The sequence below is a fragment of the Leptinotarsa decemlineata genome, unplaced genomic scaffold (genome assembly GCF_025532065.1).
Source record: "Leptinotarsa decemlineata unplaced genomic scaffold, Ldec_3_MD MMD2_tig00001719_RagTag_RagTag, whole genome shotgun sequence".
Lineage (NCBI taxonomy): Eukaryota > Metazoa > Arthropoda > Insecta > Coleoptera > Chrysomelidae > Leptinotarsa > Leptinotarsa decemlineata.
Window position 1 is genome coordinate 2247657 of NW_027412569.1, and position 27203 is coordinate 2274859.

The 27203-nt window shown below is 37.3% G+C and overlaps 1 protein-coding gene across 1 annotated transcript in view; it reads left to right on the forward strand.

The window, feature by feature from the left end:
• LOC111501877 (microtubule binding protein furry) overlaps positions 1-25513 on the forward strand; it is a 116388-nt gene extending 90875 nt beyond the window's left edge. The window contains 15 exon segments of the mRNA XM_074176297.1: positions 3794-3910; positions 3978-4430; positions 5491-6104; positions 11210-11407; positions 11467-11941; positions 12006-12184; positions 15182-15256; positions 15309-15488; positions 15578-15709; positions 15900-16081; positions 18913-19105; positions 20806-21078; positions 21132-21320; positions 24413-24707; positions 24762-25513. Of these exon segments, the coding sequence (XP_074032398.1) occupies positions 3794-3910; positions 3978-4430; positions 5491-6104; positions 11210-11407; positions 11467-11941; positions 12006-12184; positions 15182-15256; positions 15309-15488; positions 15578-15709; positions 15900-16081; positions 18913-19105; positions 20806-21078; positions 21132-21320; positions 24413-24707; positions 24762-24901 (3695 nt within the window). The 3' untranslated portion in view covers positions 24902-25513.
• Positions 25514-27203: the final 1690 nt, after the last annotated feature.

The window sequence follows — 27203 nt, forward strand, 5'->3', positions numbered from 1 at the left end:
TAATTCCGAGTGTAAAATTTTACTAACCGTTTCTTTATCGGCGTTTACAGCCTCAGAAATCATCCGGATGCTCATTCGACGATCTGTACCCACAATTTGGTTGATGTTGGTCACTGTTTCCGGAGTTGAAACAGTGACAGGACGACCTGGGCGCTGGTCATCTTCAGTGCTGTCTCGGCCCTCACTGAAGCGCTTACACCACTCAAAAACACGCGCACGAGATATAGAATTGTCTCCATAGGCATCTTACAACAATTTATAGCACTCAGTCGTCGGGGTTTTTCCAATCTAACGAGAAATTTGAGATTGATACTTTGCAATGGATGTCGTGAAAAGATGGAAGGAAAGAGCAATGAGCTCATATGGCCGCAGTGTTTTCCAGAGGCTTGGAAAAAACGGATAAGTCGGTCTGCTGCCAAGTAGCAAAACAAAACAGTGAAAATCATGTTCATAAGTTACAACATTGGGTAGAACATACATATACAATAAATACTATACTAAGATGGCCAAGAGTAAGAGAGTACGGTTATAATTCCCAATCAGTGACACAAAAATATCCAAACCAGCACTTAATTTGTTGTAGACACTTTGCATCCTCGCAGAGCCGGATTAACCCTGTATGGGCCTGTAGGCAATACAATTTTCGGGCCCCTTTTCTTTACCTACTCTGACTGACTAAATCATGTGATGTTTTTTTTGCTTTCTACCCACGTTCCTGAATACAATTCCCGATATAGGCATGGATGACGTCCTAAGGGCGAGTTCAGACATACGCAGGCTCTATGCGTGCTCAACGCGGGTTGGCTGCGTGTTAGTACAGTCACCCGCGCAGCCCACGCGTAGAGTACGCCTACGTTTGATTCCGCCCAAAGTTTAGGTGTTTTCTATGTATACATGAAAAATTAAACGCGACTCAGTTATTTTTAATTTAAAATATATATTTAACCAAACGCAATAAACTAAAGAAAAAGTGAAGTAATTTCAGTACCTTCTGTTAATTTAAATATGGACTTTTCTAACTTTTTCAGATATAAAATCTTTCACGACTTCTTCAATGTGGACCTTTTCCAATACATCATTTTCATTTCCCATTGTCGACAATGAATTTAAGCGATGTTGAGACATTGTTGCTCGAAGAGAATTTTTTAATAATTTCAATTTTGAAAAATTTTGTTCTCCTGTGGCGTTTGTTATCATCAAACTTCTATAAATTTGCAATGCTATCATAACATTTGGGAAAGTTGATTGAAACATATTATTAAGGATCAATTTATAGGATTCTTCAGCAGCTACAATGTTATCTTTCCCGGCATCCTCCAATTGTAAGACGAAGTACTTGAACTGCAACATCTCGTTTATAAATTCATGCTCAATGTCCTCGGAATAATGCTCACAAAATTTTTTACGAGCCTCTTTGATTTGATCGTCCGAACCTAGAATTTCGTCATTGCCACGAACCAATATTCTTTTTCTTTGTTGTATGCAATTTCCATAGAAGTGTCAGTTCGGCCTTGACAACGCCGTCTACTAATCAGGGTCTGTACACATTCTCGGTGCGTTCCTGTATTCTCATGGGATTGAATTCTATGAGATGCGTTTTTCCAATCAGAAAATCCTGTTTGAAACTGTGATTGGTTTTCGACGCCACCAAAGAGAACACATGGTAAACAGTATACTTTTCCAGTCGATGAAGAATATATGAGCCACTCTCGTTTCATTTTATCACCACTTATATGTTTGAGAGAAAACATTGACTGAGAAAAAAATCTTTTGCTATCTTCGTATTGACGGCTTGAAGCAGAAAAATCACAGTCAAAGTGTTGACATTCGTTAAAATCTCTGATACACCAATAATCTTGTATTTCTTTGGTAATATTTTGCCACAAGCCAATGTCTTTCTGGTATTCTACAACTTGATAGGCTTCGTTTTGTTGTGGTGATTGGACGTCGTTCTCAGCCTCACTTGCCTTGGCACCTGCTAACGTAGCTTGTTTCTTGATACTGGTTAGCCTGTTCAGAACACTCGCTAAGAATATCTCCTGAGTCGGCCTCCGAACTCCCGGTTTGATCAGCAGCAGACGTACTCGGAAAAGGTTGATTTTCGAGTGGTTGACGAACAAATCCAAGTTGGAAAAGGTTTTGCGTCTTCTTTAATACCTCATCACGCTTATTTTGTTGGTATAGCCGCTTTTTACGTTTTTCTGCACCGCTCAAATGCTTTTTTTTTCACGGGCTAATCGGACATTTTGTTCCTTGAAAGGAAGGTGTAAATGAAAAACTACGACAAAGAAATGGTTAAATTTTCAAAAAAATAAAGATCTTCGTACCTATTATTGGTCAAATTATAATGTCACAAATAATTATTAAACTTACCTTATTTAATTCTGTTTTATAATTAAGATTTATTCAAGACAGTGTTCATAAAAAAAACTAATACTCTACTCCTATTCAGAGTAAACACAAAGCATAAAGTGTTTTTCAATTCACTGTCGTTAAACGCTCCTGATAGCATCCTATGAATCGGGGATTTCCTCAACGTAAAACGACATTAACAGTTCGCCTATTCACTGCGTTCCGAATTTTTTAAATACTTTTGGTGTATGTGAAAATCGTAAGTCTTCAAACACGGAGCACTCTAAAACTTTTTTAAATTTACCTTACAATCACAAAACTCACATATTGTAATTAACGTATTTCGAAAATTTTGGAATTATCATGCTACAGAAGCTTACAGAACGCACTCAACGAATCGGGGATTCCCCCAACGTGAATGAAGTCCAGTTGCGTTCCGAAGGATTATATTAGTTCTAATATTAGATACTAGATGGTTCTGTATGTATAAAGTGTTACATGCGTTGAAAAAAAGAATAGTATTGTTGATTATCATTTTCGATCCATAAAACTTTTTTTTGCGGGCTGCAGTGGGCCCTGTCGATCCTGGGCCCCTAGGCAGTTGCCTACTCTGCCTTAAGGTTAATCCGGCTCTGCATCCTCGTAACTATTTTGAGCATAGTTGGTGATATGCAATTCTGTACTGAAAGGCCCGAAATGCCCTCTTCTAAAAAATGTGTTGAGGCCAATAGAGTAAGTAGTTGTGACTGAATCAATCCATTCCATAATTATATCAGATCATTGTCACATCTAATATAAAAATGTAGGCTTTCACAGCTGTATCAATGTTTTGGTTGGTTTCCGAGTTTTTCCGTTGTCTTCTTTTGGTATAATCTCCAAATGTTTCAACTGCAACTGCGGCAGTCATCTTCTTGTAGTGTCAGCTTGACACGTCAAGAAGAGTACTTCGACCACGTCACTGAAGGTGACTGCCGCAGTTGTAGTTGAAACGTTTGGAGATTATAACCGAAGAAGACCACGGCAAAACCCGGAAACTAAGCAAAGCATTGATACGTCTACGGGTTTCTAGGAAATAGAAAAACAGGTCTCTGGTTAATCTGATGGCAACATTTTCAATTTTTCGATACTAATAAACCTTATGTTTATTGAATTTGTTCTTTTTGCCAAAAGTCTCTCCATGATTTTTGACTGGCTCTTCGTCACCTTATAGTACGTTGTGTTAAACCTATTTTGATTTTTGTAAAAACTATTTTACATAAAAATGTTCTCATGTTCTGATTCGGTGCCTCTGTACAACTTCATATCATCAGCAAACAAATTAATTACAGGAATTGAGATAGTGGCCTAAAACATTAACAAAGTAAATAAAAGTTACGTACAGTGTCCCCCTTCAGGAACTTGCGGTGTAACATAAAAGGTTTTATTAAACTTATTATTTCAGAGTCAGATCCAGCGATCAACGAATTTTTACAAAATCAAATTGCACCCAGTGGAGCAGCTGACAATAGTGCAAAAGTAAATGTGCCATCAGTCCAAGCACCTAAATCCGAGGAACCAGGTGAGTGTACCAAGAGTTCGGAAATTCAGCGCGTTGTGTGTCAGATATTGCCAAATTTTCTCATCAGAAATTATTTCAGAAGAAGAAAGAGATGCTGCGATACCACAAGTAGTCGTCATTCCAGACAACATAGAACCCGTACCGGCAACTAAAATAGAACTGACTGTTTCGGTAATTGTGAAATCGTTGATACAATTTCTTGCGACACGCCAAAACGCGCCGTTATGGAACTACGAAGACATCACAGCAAAAGTGTGGACGATTCGAAGTTTCGAACAAATTGACATGTTCATGCAATACATTTTGAAAGTTTTCAGAGAATCTCTACCTAACGCCCACATCAATGAACGGTGGGCCCAAACCGCTTTGCAGTTGGGGCTGAGTTGCTCGTCTAGACATTATGCAGGCAGGTCGTTGCAGATTTATAGATCTCTGAGGGTTCCTATCACGTCAAGAATGCTGTCAGATATTCTGAGTCGACTAGTCGAAACAGTCGCTGAACAGGGAGAGGATATGCAAGGTGAGGAATAGATACCTGTATTCTAATTAATCTGATTTTCTTCGTATACAGTGTGTACAAGCCAAATGAAATAAATTTATTATTTCGGTTACGGTACATATTTTAATAATATCCCGAATCACGTCAAATTTAAATTATAATTCGACATATTTCAACGGAAAAATGCTACCCCTACCTTCAACCCCTGTCGAATGACAGGTACAACCCCCATTTTTTCAAATAGGCTTGTGATATATCATTTGAGAGGTCTCTTTATTCTCTATTCTAAAATGTTATTGCTTTCAAGTTTATTGCAACAATCAAGATAAAATAAATTAAAATCATGTGGTTACCGAAATTCGATAAAATACACTCAAAACTTATTGCAATATACTCAAAACTTATTTCATGTTGAGGTATTGATAATAGGAAACCAAGCGAAAACCATAGCAATGGTTTTTTAAGATGGTATCCATTAAAAAATTGTAAATGATTTTCGTGGCAACGTTACTTTAAAATGTCTTGTCAACTTGTTTTGTATGTTACAACATTAGTTGTCAGTATTGTAATTTAAGTTTAAAGTTCGTTAACTTCAAGTCTGACAAATGGTTAGATGAATGGAAATGCGTAAAATAACAGTTTTACAAATGATTGATAAAACCCAAACACAACAGGAAGTAGCTCGCCTATTTCATGAGAAATTTCCTAATTTACCGCCCGTATCTCAAGGAACAGTAAGCAAAATAGAGAAGCAGTTTCGCGAGCTTGGTCATGTGAGGTCATATAATTCGAACATAGTTCGAATTATATCAAGGATGTTACTTACGTACATCGCCCTCTGTCCGCGGATATATCAAGCAATAATGTCTCTAATTCTGTCAAATAGAAATCTCGATATGAAATGAAAAGGAGAGTTACAAACAAACATACATATAGGTGAAGCTAATATAAAGCGTGTAATGTAAAAAAAAATGGTTGCAATCTGTTAATGATAAGTGATGGGTCACATATAGTCTTTCACCTACTCAAATGTATATGAAATTGTTGAAGATTTGAGTTCTGAAATTCAACATTTTTTCAGGCTACGTAACAGAATTATTATTAACTCTCGAAGCAGCAGTAGAGTCACTAGAATCTGACTTCCGGCCATTGGATTTCATGAAGGACTTCTTCAAATCTACCCCTAATCTCAACAACAAGGAAGCTACTCCCCTGAAACGCAATGCCGAAGGAACTCCAGCGAACGTAGTTGGTGCCCCTTTCTACAACTACTCGTCTATAATTGGCCACGCTCGAAGTACCAGTTACTCGGTAAGCTATGGTTTAAGAAAGAGTACACAGTCGTCGAGCGAAGTGAAAGACCGCAACAGACATACCGGTGAAATCGACCCTCGAACCGGGTTGAATAAATTCTCTCCGAATCTCTCAAGATCGAGATCGGCACAGAGTTTGAAGATGTTGGGAGACTCCGCCACTCAAGATGACAAGTTGACGATATTGGCGCAACTGTTTTGGTTGGCTGTTTCTCTTCTGGAGTCCGATTACGAACACGAATTCTTGCTAGCTGTGAGATTGTTGGCTAGTGTTATGCATAGGCTTCCTCTTGATAGACCGGACGCCAGGGATAAGGTCGAGAAACTTCAGCTTCAACTGAGGTGGAACTCTTTTCCAGGAGTTCACGCATTGTTATTGAAGGTAACATTTCAGCTTCATTAAATTTTGTTCTTTAGCTCATCTTAAACACCTCACTGATAGTTAAGCTAAGAAATAAATGAATCTATGTTGGATAAATGCTGAGAAATCAAATAATTTATGGAATTTGGTCGAGCATACCGGGTGTCAACGAATCTATTAGACAAGTCATAATTTCTAGACTATTAGGAGAATTGAAATGAGATTTGGTATAGTTGAATGGTATGTGGAGAGGAATGTTTTCACATATTTTTCACTTTCCGGTCACATCCGGTTTCAGTGGAAATGGCTCCGGTTCTGAATTTTTAAATGGAACACCCTGTATATTGTAACATTTTTGGATTTCTGAGACAATTCTGGATCAGAAACTGACATTTCCGGAAGTTTTTCAGCCTACTTGATTTTTTCAGAGTCACTTTTAAAATTGCATCTAGGTGGCCATGATCGGACGTAAACTAATCTATGGACCTCAGGTGATATCAGAAAATTGCAATAGCGGAGTTTTAGTGACTAGTGTGTTGAATATGAATGAGACAAGTTTACAAAATAACATTTTCGTGTCTAACTATTATTTTTCAAATGGCGACCATTTTTTGACAAGCAATTTCCGAAAAAAGGATTTTTTGACGAATCTAACGTTACTAATTTATTTGCGATTGGATCAACAAATTTAACAAATTTAACTAATAATTTCAGCGATGCACTTAGATTTTTTGCAATATCCTAAGTTCTTGAAAATTCCACTATAGTAAATTTTCAAAGTGCATCCCTCCTTGTTCAAGACACATTTCAGCTCGTTCAATTGTTTCTCTCAACATGTTTTGTAACATTTGAGGCGATATACTTCTGAATGCCTGTTGAATCCTTTCTCCTAAGATTTCGAGAGTGGCTGGGGCTGTTGCATAGTAGACCCTTTCTTTTACATATCCCCAAATGAAGAAATCTAACACAGTCAGATCCGGTGAGCGGGCAGGCCACCGTACTGGACCGTTGGTTGCAATAACTCTATTATTAAAATGCTCTATTAAAAAATCAAGTACGTTTCTGCTATTATGGGGTGGTGCTCCATCTTGCTGGAAGTAAATTTGCGGTAAAACTTCTAAAGGCATATCATTAAGATGATCCTCGATTTCATTTTGAAGAAAACCCAAGTATCTAACCCCTGTTAACTGACCTTGAAACAATATTGGACCAATTATTCTGTTTCCAACGATACCAGCCCAGACATTGACGCCAAACCTTTCTTGAAAATTGCCCTCTCTCATTGCATGTTGATTTTGTTGGGCCCAGTACCGACAATTCTGCTTATTAAACATGCCATTATTTGTAAACCGTGATTCGTCGGAAAATAGAATGAAGTTGATAAAATTTGGGTTAACTCTATGATTTTGAAGCAACCAATCACAAAATACTACTCTTCTATTGCCGTCGTCAGCATACAAATGTTGATGTAACTGATATTTAAATGCTCGATATCCGTGCTTTTTCAGTATTTTTCTTGCCGATTCGTGACTTATCTTCATTTCTCTACTAATTTCTCTTAAAGAAACCGTTTTGTCAACTTCTACCATAGCAAGAACGTTAATCTCAGTCTCCTCATTTATGACAAACCTCTGTTCTGCGTCTCGATTTCCCTCTTGCCTAAAACGACTCTCAACATAGGGAAAATACTGATGAGATGGGTGTTGCCGATTGGGATATCTCTGAGCATACAACTCAGCAGCTTTCCTTGAATTTCTGTGGCATTCTCCAAACAATAACAACATATCCACTTTTTCACTTTGAGTATACATTATTTCGACGAAAAATTGAACTAAAATTAACGAAAATCAAGAGAAACTTCTACTTTCTGCTCATAAAGCTTATGTCACTGTCATAACCTAGGTGAGCGTTTTGTTCTCCAAAGTGGACTTGATGGAAATAACCGCAAAATATTATGCATCATTCCTATCCATGGCACCCTTGACAAAAGTAAATGAATTTGTATCGAGTATTTTCCTCAGTAATATTTAATTTATGTTCTTATTTGTAATCCAATCGCAAATAAATTAGTATCGTTAGATTTGTCAAAAAATCATTTTTTCGGAAAGTGCTTGTCAAAAAATGGTCGCCATTTGAAAAATAATAGTTAGACACGAAAATGTTATTTTGTAAACTTGTCTCATTCATATTCAACACACTAGTCACTAAAACTCCGCTATTGCAATTTTCTGATATCACCTGAGGTCCATAGATTAGTTTACGTCCGATCATGGCCACCTAGATGCAATTTTAAAAGTGACTCTGAAAAATCAAGTAGGCTGAAAAACTGTCAGTGAAATGTCAGTTTCTGATCCAGAATTCTCTCAGAAATCCAAAAATGTTACAATATACAGGGTGTTCCATTTAAAAATTCAGAACCGGAGTCATTTCCGCTGAAACCGGAAGTGACCGGAAAGTGAAAAATATGTGAAAACTCTCCTCTCCACATACCATTTATCTGTTCCAAATCTCGTTTTGATACACCTAATAGTCTAGAAGTTATGACTTGTCTAATAGATTCGTTGACACCCGGTAGAGTTCTTCACACAAAATTTTATTGTTGGTTGATAGAAACATAATAACATTCACCTATCACTCTCGGTCGCATAGAGCAAGTTGCAGTAAAATCACTTTTTCATCTCAGTATAGAGGTCAGGTAAAAATCTATTATCATTTCTTGAAAATTCCGCGAAATGAATCAACTCACGTCTACTCACGCCACATCGTGAATTCATCTCATTTCATCGAGAAAATAAGTACCCTGGACCTGCAGCCGAATGAAATTTTGGTTACTTTCGATGTCGTTTTTCTATTCACCATGGTACTAGTGAAGGAGATGTTGGAGCAGATCCAACAAATTATCTCAGAGGACATCCCAGCTCATCACTACATATTTCCAATGGAATATCTGTTTCTATGAACGAATGGGACGTCATCTCATCCCTGTGTTCGCAAATTTCTATATGGAAGTTTTCGAGAAGTAAGCAATCAGCATCGCTCCATCAAAATTTACCTGTTGGTTTCGCTATGTTGATAACATTTTTGTTAAAGGGGCCTCGTGGAATAAACGTTAGAACAGTTCCTACGCCTCATCAACTTCATTCATTCTTGCATCTAGTTTGCTATGGAAAATAAACACGAAGGAAAGATACCATTCTTGTGCCCGTAGAATATGTGAACCGGAACACCTACAAGAAGAATCGGAACATCTTCAAGTGGCTTTAAGTTCGAATGGATACAGTGTAACCGAGATCAACAAGGCCATGCCATAAAACTGAAGACGTCTCCAAGTCAAAATAGGGGTAAACTCAAACGGTTGCACGTGTGTTTCTACCGTACATTCCTAGGGTTACAGATAGAATCGGAAAAATCCTAAGGAAGCATAACACAAAAACAGTGTTCAAGCCCACTAGGAAAATACAGCAAAGCCTGAGATCTATGAAAGACAGAAGAGATCCACTATCAGCTGCGGAGGAATACTGTATACCATGCACCTGTTTAAAAAATCTGTTTAAAATCTGTTTTTCCGTTAACCAGCTGTCGCACCCCTACGAACGACAACCCTCAGAAGTCGAAACTTGTGCGAGCTAAGGATTAACGAGGTCTTACCTTTTAACGTGTGATTCCTAACACGGATTGGACGGTAGCAAGTGAAGATCGATCGTTCAGACTAGGGCTTGAATCACCGACCAACACGGCATTCAATTCGAGTGAGTGAACAAAGCACCCACGCCGAACCGCTTGGCTACCGACTGACCTGCGGAAAACTTTATATCGGTACCACCAAAAGATCCATCAAATGAACATCGGAGAAACTGTAGCAGTATCGGAACACGCGTTTAATGAAGAAGATCATACGATACTGTTTGAAGATGTGAAACTAATTGCACCCGATCATGGATACCACAGTCGGCTTGTACGGGAAGCCATAGAAAACCACAAACACATAGAAAACTACAACAGAAAACAGGAGGCGATAACGCTTAACCGGATTTGGAATTCCATACTAAAAGAGGCTAAGATGGCAGCAGTGCAACGCAATGTAACAGGTAATGACACTTCGGCCAAAGACGCTAAGGTGGCAGCAGTGCAACGCAATTTAACAGGTAATAACAACGAACCAATTAGAAAGGCGGGCTACCTGTGTCAACATAAATACAGCTTACGAGCTAGAAATCACGAGTCATCGGTGAACCTATGAAGAAGCCAGCCACTCGTGCTGTCGAAACGTTAGGATACAGTTCCAAACCACGACGGCCTTCAAACCCGAACGAAGATCATAACACTGATTCTTGGATATACTGAACAACAGAAAAACTGACGGAAAACTAGGTTACTTACTTATAGTGATTAGTATCTCAACAAGAACTCAAACTACCATTCAGGGCAAAAACGTGCTATGACGATGAAACTTGTTGGTGCCACCTGGATTTGTGAGCCACATCTTCTTGATAAACAACTTTGTCATCTATATATATCAAGCTCTACAGGCCAACAGGTTTACAGCGAAATAAATCAAACCTGCTTTACATCCTAGAAGAAGAAATATTTCAAACTTCGACTACGATACAGCCGCCAATGGTAGGCACATTCTATTTGCTTTTCATAACCAAAGTTCATGTCATAACCTTACGACTATTTATCAGCAACACTATCAGATTGGCCAAGAACAAAAGAGGGCCTCTGACATTCGCCGGTGTTAACAGGATTCCCTGTTGCGGGGCTCAAATTGCATCGGAACTACCAAACGCAGTATCAACAGAAGGATACAAGATCATAAGCTGTCACTTCAACCGACCAGAGTAATCCGCAATTGCAGACAATGAAATCTGACCAGATTTTTTCATCCATCACACTAGTGATTCATTTTCAACATACTAAATTTCACATGAAGTCCTTTTCGAAGGTCGTTTCTAATTCAGATTTTCTGCTATTAGATGTGATTGTCAGGAACAGAATCTCATGCACTTCACTTGCCGTGTTGTGAAGACTACAATTTTTTTAAAATTAGTTTTCACATTAAAAACATATTCTCTACAGTAATATCGGTTTGATTACTTCAATAATTAAGATATACTTTTTTTTAGGGTTGCACCCATCCCAACATATATGAGCCAGTCGTGGCACTTTTATCACATTTCACCCTTCTCCTGAATTTCGTCGTGGTGGATCCTTCACAAAGCATCGCTTTTCCAATGAATGTCATAGCTATGCTACCTTACATGCTCTTGAATTACGAAGACGCCAATGAGCTTTGCATTCGAGCTGCTGAAAATATTGCTCAGGTATAAGTTATTGATGAAACTTTTGCTGTACTTATTATCAAATCTGTTGTGGTTTTCAGGTGAGCATCGAAAAGGGTAAAAAATTAGAGAATCTTGGAACTGTCATGAATTTGTACAGCAGGAGAACGTTCAGCAAGGAGAGTTTTCAATGGACCAAATGCGTTGTGAAATATCTCCATGACATTTATTCCCATCTGAGTTTGAACATGCTGTCGTTTTTGATCGAAGTCTTAGAAAAAGGACCCAGCAATCTTCAGCTGCCAATCCTGAACATAGTTCACTGTATTTTGCATTACGTAGATTTGGCCTCTGCTGCAGCTCAGCCAGTCAATGCTGATTTGTTGAAAGTTATTGTTAAGTACGTGGAAGGGCCAAACTGGAAGGAGGCGCTGAAAATACTGAAGTTGGTGGTTAGCAGATCGAGTTCTTTCGTAGCTCCGCCCATTTCAGTGTTGTCACATTGGGAAACTTTGGCAGCTCCCATACCCCACCCTTCTTTCAACGAAGATGCGTTTGTCAGGAAAGAGCTACCAGGTGAAAATTTAAGATTTTTGAAAGCGAAAAAAAATTGTAATGTATGACTGATTATAATTTCCAGGAAGAACCATGGAGTTCACGTTCGATATGTCTCAAACTCCTGTAATAGGTCGAAGATATCTGAACAAATCTGAAGAACAAAGTGCATCAGCAATATCTGCAACTCCCAGAAGATCTTGTTCTATCAGCCCCGCTGATGTTTCTCCTTTGTCTGGTTGGAAGAGACCGTGGATGTGTCAGGTATTTTATTGTTTTGTAAGACGAATGTTTGCTTGGTGGAGAGCTTCTTCAGTGTTAATGCACATTTGGGAAAATACAATTTACGAGGAGTTTTTTGTTTTGAATATCAATGGAGTCATAATTGGAAAGAATTTCATTATGTCTCATACAGATAAAATTAATTCTATCGACACTATAAAATTACACTATTCTTGTAAGTACTTACACGCTAATGATTACATGAGTGTAGTCGAAATTGTTGAAAGTTCTGTCTGGGAACTATTCAAATTGAAGGTAGATGTTGATCTTAACTGATAACAAAATCACCAATATTTTTTAGGTAATCTGGTGTATTTTTTAAAGATTGAGAGCTTCCTTGAAGTTTTACCAAGTGTCCTAATATACCTGGCCTATTTATATTTTGAACTGCTTCCCTTACAAACAACCTTTGGAACTCTTTAGGAGATTTGTGCAAGCTAAAAGAGCATTACAATATTTGTCACATTCTTTTAAATTGAATTCCGATTTTCTATAAATAGCTTGGCTTTTGTGATTCAGTGCTTTGCATTTGCAAATGATATATGTCTCTTCTCTGCATTGGCTGAGCCAAAGTTTGTGTATTAATTTTTTTCATGTGTATTCTAAATGTTCATTATTCCTGTCCATGTTGAAACATTTCTCAACTTGTTTTTTCAGACAAGTTCTTTAAACAGTGAAAAGAGAAATGAAAATTTCTATGTTTTTTACCACTTTTAATTGTAACTAACGTTACTGCATTCTCAAACTAATACAATTGTTTTAGTTTATTAAAAGTGGTAAAAAACAGAAATTTTCATTTCTTTTTTCATTATAATCTCCTATCACGTAGTAACGGCTACATCCATCAATTTATTCTTTAAACAGGTTTTCTTGAACGATGAGAAACAGAACAAGACCTCAAAATAGATCCTTGCGGAACTCCACAGCATGAAAGATGGTGTATAGCCAATATATTAGGTTTTTTCGAAAGTTTTGTCCGTTTTCATGAGTTCACTTGTAATATCTCAGTAAATTTTTATTCAATTTAATCGAAATAATGCGCCATTCGATCCACTGCATTTTTAGATATAAAGAAATGAACTTTGAATGTTCAAGCCAGTCTCAGATATACCTACACAGTAGGTTGAATGGACTGACGCCTATCAGAAAACAACTACTCCCCTGGCTAATATCACGAAAGACGTTGAATTATTTCCGACAGGCGTCGGTGACGGGAATCTTCAAAAAATATTTCCTTTATATGCAATTGGCAATACAACTGAAGAAGTCGATCCTCAATTTTGGCAAGGGCACACTTGCAGACCGGTTTCAGGCTCATTAGCCACTCGTCAGTGCAAGATAGTGGCCATCATCGACATAAAGTCAATGATAGTCCATAATTGCAAATCGAAATTCTTTCAGAGTATTTCATTCCTCGTTCTAAGTTGGAACGAACAACAAAAATATCACTCCATCTAGTGGACGAGGTACTAATCAACTGCATATCCAATATTTGCCCGATTCCTCTGATTAAGGAAGAAAAACTTCCTTATTAGACAGTGGGCTATGCTTGAAGACAGGCAGTGAACAGATCTAAAGAAATAAATGAACTTTACCTACACAGTAGGTTGTATGGACTGACGCCTAACAGATAGGCCTATCTGTTAGGCGTCCAGTCCATACCTACTCTGTAGGTATATCTGAGACTGGCTTGAACATTTAAAGTTCATTTCTTTAGATCTGTTTACTGCTTGTCTTTAATAATACATTTTTGCCAACTTAACACAAGTCGATTAATTCTGTCAGCATTATAATTGTGTGCTCGGGATTTGATGAAGTTGACGAAGCCCGTTTTTGCCTGGTCCTGATTGGCGAAGGTTCTACCAGTGAGAAAGTTATTGAAGCACTTGAAAAATGGTAGTCGATCGGCGAGAGGTCTGGAGAGTTTAATGGGTGAGGCAGAACTAGAACGCTCAATTCGTTTAATTTTCAGAATGTGATTTATGACATGTGCGGATGGTTTTGTCGTGGAGCGGGATCGTACATCTTCTGTTGATCAGTGCCAGTTGCTGCTGACGCAATTTCCGGTACATTTCGTCGATTCTCTCACAATAGAACTCTGCTGTGACGGTTTGGCCCGGTTGTAGAAAGTTATAATGATTCAAACCAGCCGCTAACATACAGTAACCATGGTCTTTTTTTCGGTGGATTATCGCCTTTTGGAAGTGCCTGGGTCACTCATCGGTGTTCAACAACTGTCCTGAATGCCCCCTGTTGTAGAAGAATCACTTTTCATCACAGGCAACGGTTCGATCCCAAAAAGGATCGCAAAAGCAAAGAAGAACAGACCTTGAAACGTAACAATTTCGATCGATTGCTCAAATCATGGGGCAGCCACTTTTTGAGCTCTTTGACCTTTCCAATACATTTTAAACCATCAAAAATCGGGTGGGAGCTGATGCCCAGTTCTTTCGCCATCTCAGGCACTGTTTGTGATTGGTCAATCAAATCTCCGGAACGAAATTTTGCAAACCGACGTCGAACAATGTGTTCATCAATACTATCATTGCCAACTGCCTGGTTAATTTTCTGGTTGTTTCTGTGCTGTAGAAAATCGCCTAACGACATAATAATAGGTTGAAGAGAGACAAAAAATTAAAATTGACATAAAATCAACAGCATCAATATATGGAGTACAAAATTCTTCATTAATCAGTATATACCACGACACATTAGAATGAATAGTTATTGGGATATGGAGCTACAAAAACAAATGACATTGAAACGGACAAAACTTTGAAATGAGCCAATAGTTTAGTAGACATGCTTCTGGAATAGAAACGTTATGTATATCAATTTTGAATGAACTGTGGTTGAAAGAGTTTGAACGAAGAGAATATTCGATATTTCCGTCGCATTCAGAAAAGCATCCATATATTCGCGGAAAGAATCAACTATGTGACTAATAGTTATGAAATGAATTTATAATTTTATTTTCAGGGTAGAGTCAGGGAGTGTCTGGTTAACCTCTTGACAACGTTCGGTCAACGAGTCGGTTTATCCAAGAGCCCTTCAGTAAATAATCAGTTCTTTATTTTTAGAATGCTTACTAATTACTAAATTTTAGGTTATATTCAGTCAAACCTCTGACATTATAGAAAGACAATCTAGCATGGCTTCAAGCACCGAAGAAGTTTCAGCCGGTAATAATGATATGAGCGGCGGTTCGAGGAGAGATGACGCTGCTGCAGAATTTGGGGTTTTCAAAGATTTCGACTTTCTTGAGTATGAGAGTGAAAGCATTGATGTAAGATATTTCTTTCCGAAGCGTTCTTTGAAATTAGCTGATATAATAAGAAGTCACCTCGAAAAAGTCTTGAGTAATATTAATTTTAGGGTGAAAGTACAGATAATTTCAATTGGGGTGTTCGCCGCAGACCCCTGAGTCAAGGAGAAGATGATCAGACTGCCACAAAACAACTTGAGGATAGTGTTAGCGAAAAAACTCCGGTATTGACTGTTAGAAAGGTACACATCTGTCCTTTTAATCATAATGTGAGTGACCGTTTTTTTGTGTTTGTTATTTTGCTTTCTCTGTTTTTTATGTGGGTTACGGCTTTCATTTGTTTATACATTCGCATTCATTCATCTGAGAATCTTCATCTCATTTCACATATTTTCTTCAGGATTGTTTTCTGTAATCATTTTTTCTTTGCAGAGAATTTTGACGGAAGAATCATCCGATGATGAAATCGGATCGGAATCGCCACTTGATGAAATTGCAATAGCCCCTGAGTTTGATAATAGTATGATTGACAGCAGTTCCATGTTTCCACCTTCCTCCCTAGCCCTGAGAGAGAATAATTCTCAGGTTCAATCTAGTGCTAGATCTGATACCAGGTAATGTAATTGATCTGAGTGGTTGACTGGAAGAATAGCGCTTTGCTAAACTTTGCCACGTAAAATGAAGACCATTTATTATTAATATAATTATTTTTACCGAAGTATGCGCTGGTCAGGCCCTATCGCCTGAAGCCCCGATACATTCGGGAGGGCGCGCCAGCATTATCAACCAACGGCCTGAGAGTGGGGAACGAATAGTTCCAATAAATTTGGCATATCTCGTTCCCCACAACGGATTCAATATCCCCCGGAACGTAGGGAAACACCGGTGTCTCGTCAATACCGTAAGAGTGCCGTAGATGTAGCACTCTTAGGGCCGAGTTATGTCGATGGATATAGGCCGAGACACCATATGCTGGATATGCTGATAGCAAGTGCATTAGGGTCTCGGGCGCCTCGTGGCAGGCCGTGCACCTTGTGTCAGGAACCTCTATACCCATCACGCGACTGCGGTAGACTATGGTGTTGAAGACACCATCCTGGCAAGCCATGATGAATACCTCAGTTTCCGACTTCAGCCCACTCGACTTGAGAAAAGCGAACGTGAGGCGCTTTGATAAGCCAAGGTCTCCAATGTTATTGAAGAAGATCCCATGCATTGGCTTATCCTGGTGTTTCCGCAGAAGTAAGGTGATCTCTGCCGCTCTTATCTGAGCTTTTTGCTGAACGGGTTCCAACTCGGTGACAGAGTTGTGGTCACCTCGTTCAGTGTCGAAAACTATACCGAGTTCATCAGCTGCGCGGGTAGCTGTCCTAAAGAGAAATGCTCCAATTTCTGCTCTCTCATGGTCACGGACCATGTAGACACTCCAAACTCGAAAGTCCACGGCCTCCCTGTTGTCGGGGAAGTACAACCGTGGAACGGACGATTTGGGATGCAAACTCCTATGAAGATGCATCATTTTTCTGGTCTTTACGTCGAGTTGATACAGCTCCCCCCGAGTCCACTTCACTACTCCAAACGAGTAGAGTAAGATTAGAACGGCAAGCATATTTGTTGCAGCAACTTTGTTCTTTCCCGACAGTTCCGATGACCAGATCTGTCGAAATTTGTGCTGATACTTGCCGCGGAGAGAGTTTTTCACTGCTGTTATCTTTTGTGAGTGGCGTTACCCCGAGGTAAGTATACGTCTCTCCGGCATCCAGATGGTGTAGATGCTTCCATCTACGAGCTGCACATCCTCTCCGTAGTCCCCGCATCGTCATCTTTTGAGATGAACCATTGCACATTTGTCTATCCCGAATTTCATACCGATAGCATGCGTGTACTCTTCCACCACCTTCAAGGACTGATGGAGATCCTTCTATCCATAGGCATAAAGTTTAAGACCATCCATATAAAACAAATGGGTGGCCTTGTGCCTCCTGTTTCCGGGGGTGCTACATTATACCCTTGAGTATTTCTGAGCGCAACGGATAGTGGCAATGGTGAGATGCAGAAGAGAAATGGAATATTATTATTATTATTATTATTATTATTGTCTCTGTGAATACATTTTTCTTTCATCATTTGAATTCATGAAATTTCAGTTTTCACTTTTTGGTATATTTTTGAGCTCTCTCAGTGATTCGGAAATTATTTCCACCATCACCGCAAAACGTCGTCCATTCATGGGTATAGGATAAAGTTGCAGGGGGCCAAATCTGGTGAATACGGTGGCTGAGGCATGGTTGGAGTGTTGTTTTTGGTCAAAAAATTACGAACTAGCACCTTCTGTAAAAAGCGTGTGCAACTTTTGAAAATTTTTCGGTCTCAGAGTACAATCACCGTATGGCACTGTCAATATTTCAAGTGTTTTTTGAGCTCTTAATTAAATTTTTCACACAAAATTTGATGCAAATTCTTTGATCCAATACTTTCGATAACACAAAATCTTCGAACAAAACATAAAAAAAATTTGGTAATCCAATATACGTAGCCCTTATTTTTTCAACAGTCTATGTAAATGTATTCTGAAAGAGTATGTTAATGGTCAGACTGTAAATATAAAATATGACTATAATGAAACGCGAGTCCAGATGACTTTCATCCAATCATCTTAAAAAGCTGTTAAATTAAGTCACTGATTAATTAAAAATGAAATTATTTTTGATGACAGTGTTTACAAGTAAAGAGTTATAGTCAAAACTTAATATTTTAATACAAATGATTATGTTTATTATTAGACAAATAATAAATGCTTGAAGATGTTTTCTAAATTTATTTCATTTGAATCTCAATTAGTCTCCAGTATGTGTTAACAGTTGCGTTGATTTCGAAACATTCATTGGCTCAAGAACTTGATATAATCGATGAATTGATCGAACACTGGTAATGAAAAAAGGAAAAATTCAATTCTGATTGCATCGATGAGAGTGAGCAAATAAAGAAGTATGCTTACAAATATATTGAAAAAAATTGCCAAACTTTTTGGTAATATCGAAATATGCAAAGTTACCTCAACTTGTTTCGGCTTTTTTAAGAAAAATAATTAGGTCGTGAATTGATGAGTTTATGTTTTTCATATATATCCATTTTTTTATTATTGTTTCAAGTGATGAATATGCTATTTCTGCTTCTTATCATTGTCAACTATCAAATGCTCACCATCCAGCCTTAAGTGTTCCAGATCAATTTTTCTTTCATTATGTTTCAGAAACTTCTGTGCATGATCTACACATTTTACAAAACTATTATTGATGTATTTAATTTTTTATCTTTCTGTGGAAGTTACCCACTCTTGATATATCAAGGAAGTGGAAAGCCCGAAAGGTTTTTTCCAAGTAAAGAATAATTTATTCAACATTCGTTTGCGTTTCATACATTTATTACTTAATATTTTTTTTAGCGGTTCAAGTGCTGGTGATTTAGGAGAAGTAACTCCGTGTAATGCTTCTCCGAATTTATCTTCATTGATGAATATGAGAGCAGTTTCTAAAAGTGACGTATTTGAAAACTGGACGAGCTATATACAAACAAACATGTTGCAAACACCTGCTAACACTCTGCAATTTTTTCATCAGTTCCAGAAACTAGTAGGGGTATGTATATGTATTTGCCCTTTATTTTGTTATAGGTTACATTGTATGAATAGTTTAATCCTTGCAACAGCTGGAACATAAATTTGAATTTGGTTATGTTATGTCAAAAGTGAGTGGGCCTATTCTACTCTCCACCGCAACCCGCAAGGGTTTATTGTGGCTCACACCTATTCAAACTCGACCAAATAAACCCAGCTCCTTGACGAAGCTGATTAGTTTGTTTGACGAGTGATCTTTCAGGTCAGGCAGAAAAATTGTGGTTCTACCAAACGCTGAAAATCTGATTCAGTCCGCAGCGGGGGAGGCAAAAAGTATATGAAAAAACCAAGAATTCAATATATTGCTTTGCTAACGAGAGCACAATTGTTTCGTCATTCCATTTGGATTCCAGGACATCGGCTGCGGATGCACACCTTCACCGATAGCAGGAGGTTGCATATCTCAACGAGGATCTAGAAGTGATTTCCAATTGGGGTGAAACTAACCAGGTTCAATTCAATGCCACAAAAACCAAGGCATCGGTTTTCTCCAAGAAGATAAATGTTTCCGAATCGGATATAATAAACTCAGATCAGACAATTCCTCTTTCTGCTTCGATAAGTTTGTTGGGGGTCAAAAAGGACACCAATATGTCTTGGCACAATCATGCCGCTGGAATTGCAAAAGCCACTTCTCAAAAGCTTGGAACACTGTTACGAACCAGAAAACTGTACACACATCAGCAACTTTTGATGCTTTATAAAGCTCAGATCAGACCTTCTTTGGAGTATTGTTCCCATGTATACCCTAAGCATACCCTGAAGTTGCTGGATTCCATCCAGAGACGAGTCATCCTGCCTGATTGGAGACGCGAACATCACTTGCAACCTTGATAGCCTGGAACATCGAAGAAAGGTTAGAGATTTGTCTCTCTTCTATAGATACTTCCACGGGAAGTGTTCAAGTGACTTGGCACATTTGATTCCACCAAGAGCGGTACGTATCAGAAATACGCGACGGACTGTGGCTGCTCATCGTTTTGAGGTTCAACTCAGTACATCTTGAACTTCACTGTTCAAGAACACATTCATTTGGAGAACTGTGTTTATGTGGAATAAACTTTCTGAGAACGTTTTTCCAAATGCTTCACTTTATTATGCTCCAGAATTGTACAACAAACGACCTTGACAGATCAGGGATCTTGAAACAAATAAACTGAAGATTGTATTGAAAGATTATTTGACAAAGTCTTGTAATCTTTAGAATGTTGTATTTATTGTATTTGTCTCTGAGAGAATGATGTAAAAACTTTAAACTGTTGATATTGTGAAACCTACGTACCTACTTCAATATATTTTATAAGTCATATTTCTGTATCTGTGCTGTATTGACCTGTGAAAAAACTTAATGTTTATTTTAACATCAATAAAATATTCTATTCTATTCTAATTTCCAGCGATTCAAATTCAATGTGAATCAACAGTTTCGCACAGGCACCGCTCTTAGGGCGCCTTAAGGATTTTCCTGTAGTGCTTGTGTTTTGTCCTTGAAAAAACCACCCAAGTCGCAGATTAACTACTTATATTCTTCCATTAGTTTATTCATGACCATTTTTTTATTAAAGTAACTGAGTCCATAGCAGTAGATGTCGTTGCCCCCCCTCCCCAATAAAGCAACTTAATATAATTATTGAAGACTAAAGTAGTTCATTTGATTTCCAGGACATATGTATGTCAGCGACTGAAATAACTCGAGAATCTTGCTCTTTCATGTCTCAATCAGCAATGAGTGGTCTACCAACTATCAAGTTGATTAGTTCAAGGTTGATGTCAATGATCGACATCATCACCTTCCGCATCTTGCCAGTAAATCTGATTTGGTTCAACACCTTGGCAATAAGTAATTCCAAGTTTTTCGAGACTTTGAAGTATGGGATGTTAGAAGTCCAAGAGCATCTGGAGACATTTTGTGATAAGAAGGAGCAAGCCACTATGGTAATGGATGGGAATTGAGTTCTAAAGAATGGTTTTCATTATATATTTTTTAGTATTGTGACGCTGTCAAAACTACTTTGAAGTTGGAACGCTTAAGTGGACAACAATCGGATTTTCATCATGAACAGTATTTACTAGATTTGGGGAAAGCTCTCTACAAGTTATATTTTCAACTTTTGCTCTTGGTCGAAGCTGGAAACAAAATGGTTGCCATTTTGCACAACAGTCTGAAGGCTGCTGAAGTAAGTAGGCGTTTTTCAAAATTATTGTTAGTGAACAATTAATTCAATATTTCCAGATGCATTGAAGACTTCTACTTTTTGTCATGCCCTCGTTGATTAATTATGTAACTATTTTTAGTTGATTTTCAACATATTTTCGTAATTGTATATTTGAAGACAAAGTATTGGAAGAAAACTCCGTGAAATCTAATGATTGTAATCTTTTGAACCGCTCTACAATATTTGTCCGAAGTCAAGTGAGAATCAGTCTTGTGCTCTAATCTAGATCAAATTACTTACTTGATAAGAAACACGTCTTTTCAAATTAGCTGACCAATACAATTTGAATCGTCACTATTTCACTATAAATCAAAACGTATTGCAAATGAGGATAAAAATTTACATTGAACTACAATGGGCTACGTAGCACAAATGTACAAGAAAATGTTTTAGCAAGGTATTCAATGCAATATGATGAAATTCATTTTGAGTCTTCTTCAAAGTGAGAAAATTGAGTTGAGTACTAGTGGGGAATGTTCCTCCTGACGAAAATCAAGTAGTTTTCATGAAAGAGCTCTAAAACAACGCATTTTAAATTTATCAGTTCAACCTTTTTCTTTAAAAAATTATTTAAATACTTAAAAAAGAGGAATGAAATAATGCATTCAACATTTAAAGGGATTCGTTTCCATTTCACCATTTGGCAACATCGGTAATAGCTAATAAAGGACAATGAATCTGGTACTTGTATGAGACAAACAAAGATAACATATTCCAGAGGTTCTGTTTACTTATGTTCCGAGTTCCGAGACATTTTGTGATATATGACATTTTGTGCATCTAACCTATCTTCCACTATATGAATAAATAACAAAACAACTGTTGTTTATGTGGCTTGTGGAGGTGGTATGGAACTATAATTTATATTTTGCCTTAATTGTTGATGTATAAAGATAATTTTCCTTTTTTAAAGTAGAATATCTAGACGCATAAAATATTTTAACTTGATTTAGGCGCTGTTGCCAATATGTGAATTAGAAACAAATCCTTTTTAAAAAATGAAACCCAACATTTGAAACATCAATTTGAATACTTTTCGAAGTGAATTTGAAAAACTCATGAATTAAACTCAACTTTATTTTGTTCAAACTTGCATTTGCTGTAATGACCCAAATTGAGGAACATTCCCCATTATAAAATTCGCCCTCAAACGACGAAGTTTCTAGGCGCAGAAGAGAATTCCAGGAAAGGATTAGTTTCGGCGCTGGATAGGGATCAGACCTTTTTATAAGAATGACTAGCTTGTCAAAGGGTCCGGGTAGGATTGGATACTATGTACAATGTACATGTTATGTGAGGCTTCTGATTCCTGTTAATTATACCGTGATTCTGCGCCTGACTGATCTGTGTAGGATTTTGTTCCTTAATATTTTATTTGTTTCATGCTGAAGGTGCTATTTTTGTTACTCCTAGATTTCTTTTGATTTTTTATTTGATTTGTTTTGTTACAGAAAAGTTATATTCATGTCTTTCAATAAATTTTGTATGTTCTCAAATTTGAATTTGGGTTTCTTCATGAGTTCTAAAACTTACTCCTAGTTGCTTTCCTGAATTTCAATAATGATATTATTTATCGATATTACTAACATCTCTAATGAGACGTTAGTATTATCGATAAATTCAATGAACTAAAGCACTGTCTCTAGACGCGTGTTTCTCTAACCAAGTTAACATAATCAGATGATCACTGAAACTGACAATATTTTTTGATTTAATAAATACGTGTTCCTTCATTACGTTAGTATTACAACTGACACTCATCAGTGTTACAACCGTCTCAGGTATGGGTCGGTCGAAACATATTCAATGAATTTTTAAATGGAGTGTATAATTTTATTTTAACCTCATCCAATTCTAGTTAGATAATCAAGATCCGACTGAGGCCTACTATTAAATATGCTGAAATAAAAATAATGATAAAAAAAGACATTTTACGGAAATTGTTTCAATAGTCACTGATCTCCCGTAAAAACTACTAGGCAAGATTTTGGTGAAAATATGAGCCCCACGTCGCAAAAGTGACTCAAATGAACTCGCAGCAACAAAAAACTAAACTCAAGACTGAAGCACATTTATCTATTGCCTCATTAACTCAATACACACTGCACTTTCCAAACTAGACTAGACCTACGTCGCGGTAATACGCATATATATCCTGATGGAACTCTTGAAGCTAGTGAAACAATTCTAGAAAAGACGCGGCGTTCTAGAAGATTCGATAGGACACTAATTACAACACTGAAACTCTAACTAAACTCAAGACTGAAGCTCATTTATCTATTGTCTCATTAACTCAATACACACTGCACTTTCCAAACTAGACTAGAACTACGTAGCGGTAATGCTCATATATCCCGATGGAACTCTTGAAGCTGATGAAACAACTCTAGAAATAACGCGGCGTTCAAGAAGATTCGATAGGACACTAAATACAACACTAAAACTCTAACTAAACTTAAGACTAAAGCTCATTTATATGTCGGCTCATTAGCTCAATTCACACTGCACTTTCCAAACTGGACTAGACCTACGTCGCGGTAATGCTAGTATATCCCGATGGAACTCTTGAAGCTGGTCAAACAACTCTAGAAAAGACGCGGCGTTCTAGAAGATTCGATAGGAGACATAATGGGACTGAGCGTGACCTTGACAAAGTTGCAGTCTATCGGAGAAGACCAGCGTCGGCCGGCGTTATTTTTGTTTAGGGTATACTTTACAGCTATCCAATTTAAGTAACTCACAAATTGTCAAGTTTTTTCTCTAATAATGTGCACCTGCATTTCGTTCCCCAGTAGAATTAGGAATGGAAGGGTTTCTGCAAATATATTTTTGAAGGTGTTCAAATAGCGGTATTTAAAAGTTCATAATTCGAACAGTAATTAGATAATTTCACGTGATTGTAATTCCATCCATCGTGAAAAAATGATGATTTGAACTCTTCACCGGTTTTTGTAACACCACTTCCTCTCTATATAACCTAAAAATGTATTGAGTGATCATTACACTAACTACCTCAATAGTTGAATATAGTCAGTTACATTATTGATTATCAGTTTAAGGATGTCACATCAGATATAATGTCAATTAAAAACGCCTTGACAAGAGCCTACGAGGATACAGATGCGGACGGTGGAATAGCTTCTGCAATGGGCGGTTGTGTCAGTTCTGAAAACCTCCTCTCGAATTTGTGTAGGCTTGTCGAGAATGAGAAATGGACTTCAGTTATTTTATATTTCAAATGCAATCGAGAGGAGTTCATGAAGGAGTTCGAAGAATTATGCGATAAGGATAATGATGTTATTTCCATTCTGAATATTTATTGCAAGAAACTTGTCCATGACAAACCTGGTGAGTTGGTTAGTCATTTCAAAATACTGTGATACTAATGCTGACTCTTTCCAGAATATTTTGTGATAACAAATCAAGACTCTGACTTGGCGGATGTTTTTGGAAGACTGTTTCAGGTGTCAGCTGCAGTTTCTGATTTAGAAGGAGTTTTGAAAGAGCAACCTAGTAAAACAACTAGTACTCCGATAAAATAAATTAGGATATCAATGTGATGTTATGATATTTTTTAGTTGGTACAGCCTTCATGTTACTCTTGAAGAACTCGATTTGAAAACCATGAATTTTACGCACATTATAGTTTATAGAAAAGGCTTAACACTTGTAAAGACTCTTCAGGTACAGATGGGCGAATGAGGTTTTGGCGAAATTGAAGCTAAGACGAAGTTCATCTTTCAGGCAACACAGATCACAAGACTTTTGTGATACAAACTGCGACATATCATATTGACTGGTGCTGATTATAATTTTTGAGTAACAACTTGTAACATAAATGTTGTACCAGACATATCTCTCTATAAAGTCAAATAATTTAAGGGTTATTCATCAAGTGATTTATACTCAGAAGAAATGTTTCAAGTATTTTTTTTATCAGCGTTTATTGAAAAATTACAAAAAAACTTCCATAGATATGCCAAAGTGTATGCATAGGAAAAATACTATTTAATTGCTTTTCGTGTATTATTTTTTCTTATTTATTGTCATATATTCGTGTATTCAAAATTTTTCGTTTTTTAGTTTTGGAATATTGCACAACATATGTTTACAACATGGTAGTTCTATACTTACAATAAACTGATGAAATTTCATCTTTATTATTTATTTGTTTTAGCTGTGGTATGTCAGTACACGTTAATCGCTTATCAACCTGTGATTGAGTGAAAGATTCGTTTCCAAAGCAATAATGTAAATGAATGAACAAATAATTGACAGGGGGTGTATATTATATATATATATATATATATATATATATATATATATATATATATATATATATATATATATATATATATATATATATATATTTCAATATTAAATTTTACAAAAAGGATTTGAAGCTTTATATCTTCTATTAATTATCTGCAAGCGCTTTCGACAGTTGGTAGTACTGTCATCTTCTTGGCACTCAAATTGGAGATGTGCTACGCACATGTCCAATTTTCCCACAGTTCCAGCATCTTATATTTTTCCTCTCAGGCAAAACTTCTTTCATTACTTCTCTGATGGTGGCCTCAGTATCTGCAGGCACTTGTCCATCTTCCTCGATAGCTCGAACTTTGCTCTGGCTCTTGCAGGATTGTTTTGCAGCCTCAAACTCCAAAACGTTTGCCAGTGCATCCACGAGATGTTTGGGATGAGCTAGCGTCAAGGCCTGCCTCGTTTCTTGGTCGCGAAGTCTATCCAAGAATGCCTGAACTGCTAACCGCTCCATTACATTTCCGGGTGTAGCAGGATATGCCAGACGGACCAATCGAGCTATGTCGGCTTCACACTCCTGATTTCTGGCAGCGGTTCTTCAGCTGTGAATGGTAAACGTGCTCTAGGTGGGCCTGTCCATACTGCAGCTCAAGATACTTTATGAGTTGGTCATAGGGTTGAGGCACTCCTCAAACCGAAGTAGAAGATGACAGTACTACCAACTGTCGAAACCGCTCGCAAATAATTAATAGAAGATTTAAAGCTTCAAATCCTTTTTGTGAAATTCAATATTAAAATACTGAAAATATAGGAAAATTTGTTGCATCATTCAAAATATATATATATATATATATATATATATATATATATATATATATATATATATATATATATTGAATGATGCAACAAATTTTTCAGTATTTTAATATTAGTATATGTTACAAAAAAGATTTTGAAGCTTTATAATTCCTATTTATTATATGCGAGCACTTTCGACAGCTGGTCGTGCTATCATCATCAAGGCTCTACTCTACTTAATATATATAAAATCGAGAAAGGTTAATACAGTCAAGCTGCTGAAAATAATTCCATGACAATCAAAAAATAAATAGGTAAGTACCATTCTGATCATTCCCTTATTGATTTCAATTCAAGAGCCACCGGTAGACAGCTGTTTCAGCCTATTTTGCATCGTCAGTACCGGGCAGGAGGTCCTCGATTGAAGATAAAATGTAAATAACCAGAAAAAGCACTTGATAAAAATAAGTGAGTAATCGCAAGCGAGACATAAGTGGAACCAACTATTGGTGTGACACCCAAGTCAACTTGCCAAGTTTTTAGTCAGTGTAGGTGGTTTGATCAATCAACCGACAACTGCGGATTCGTTTTCCGATGGCATTCCAGGATAGCTTCCCAACTTTCTGTTACCGTTGTTGCCTACGAAAATATAGCGGTACAGAAAAACCGTGCTGTAAAGGTAATTTTTATATGTGAACGCTCCCTTTTTACCCCAACGGAGGGCGCTCCAGATAGAATATTTGAAAATATTTTCTTAGTACTTGAGAAGCACCTATATACCAA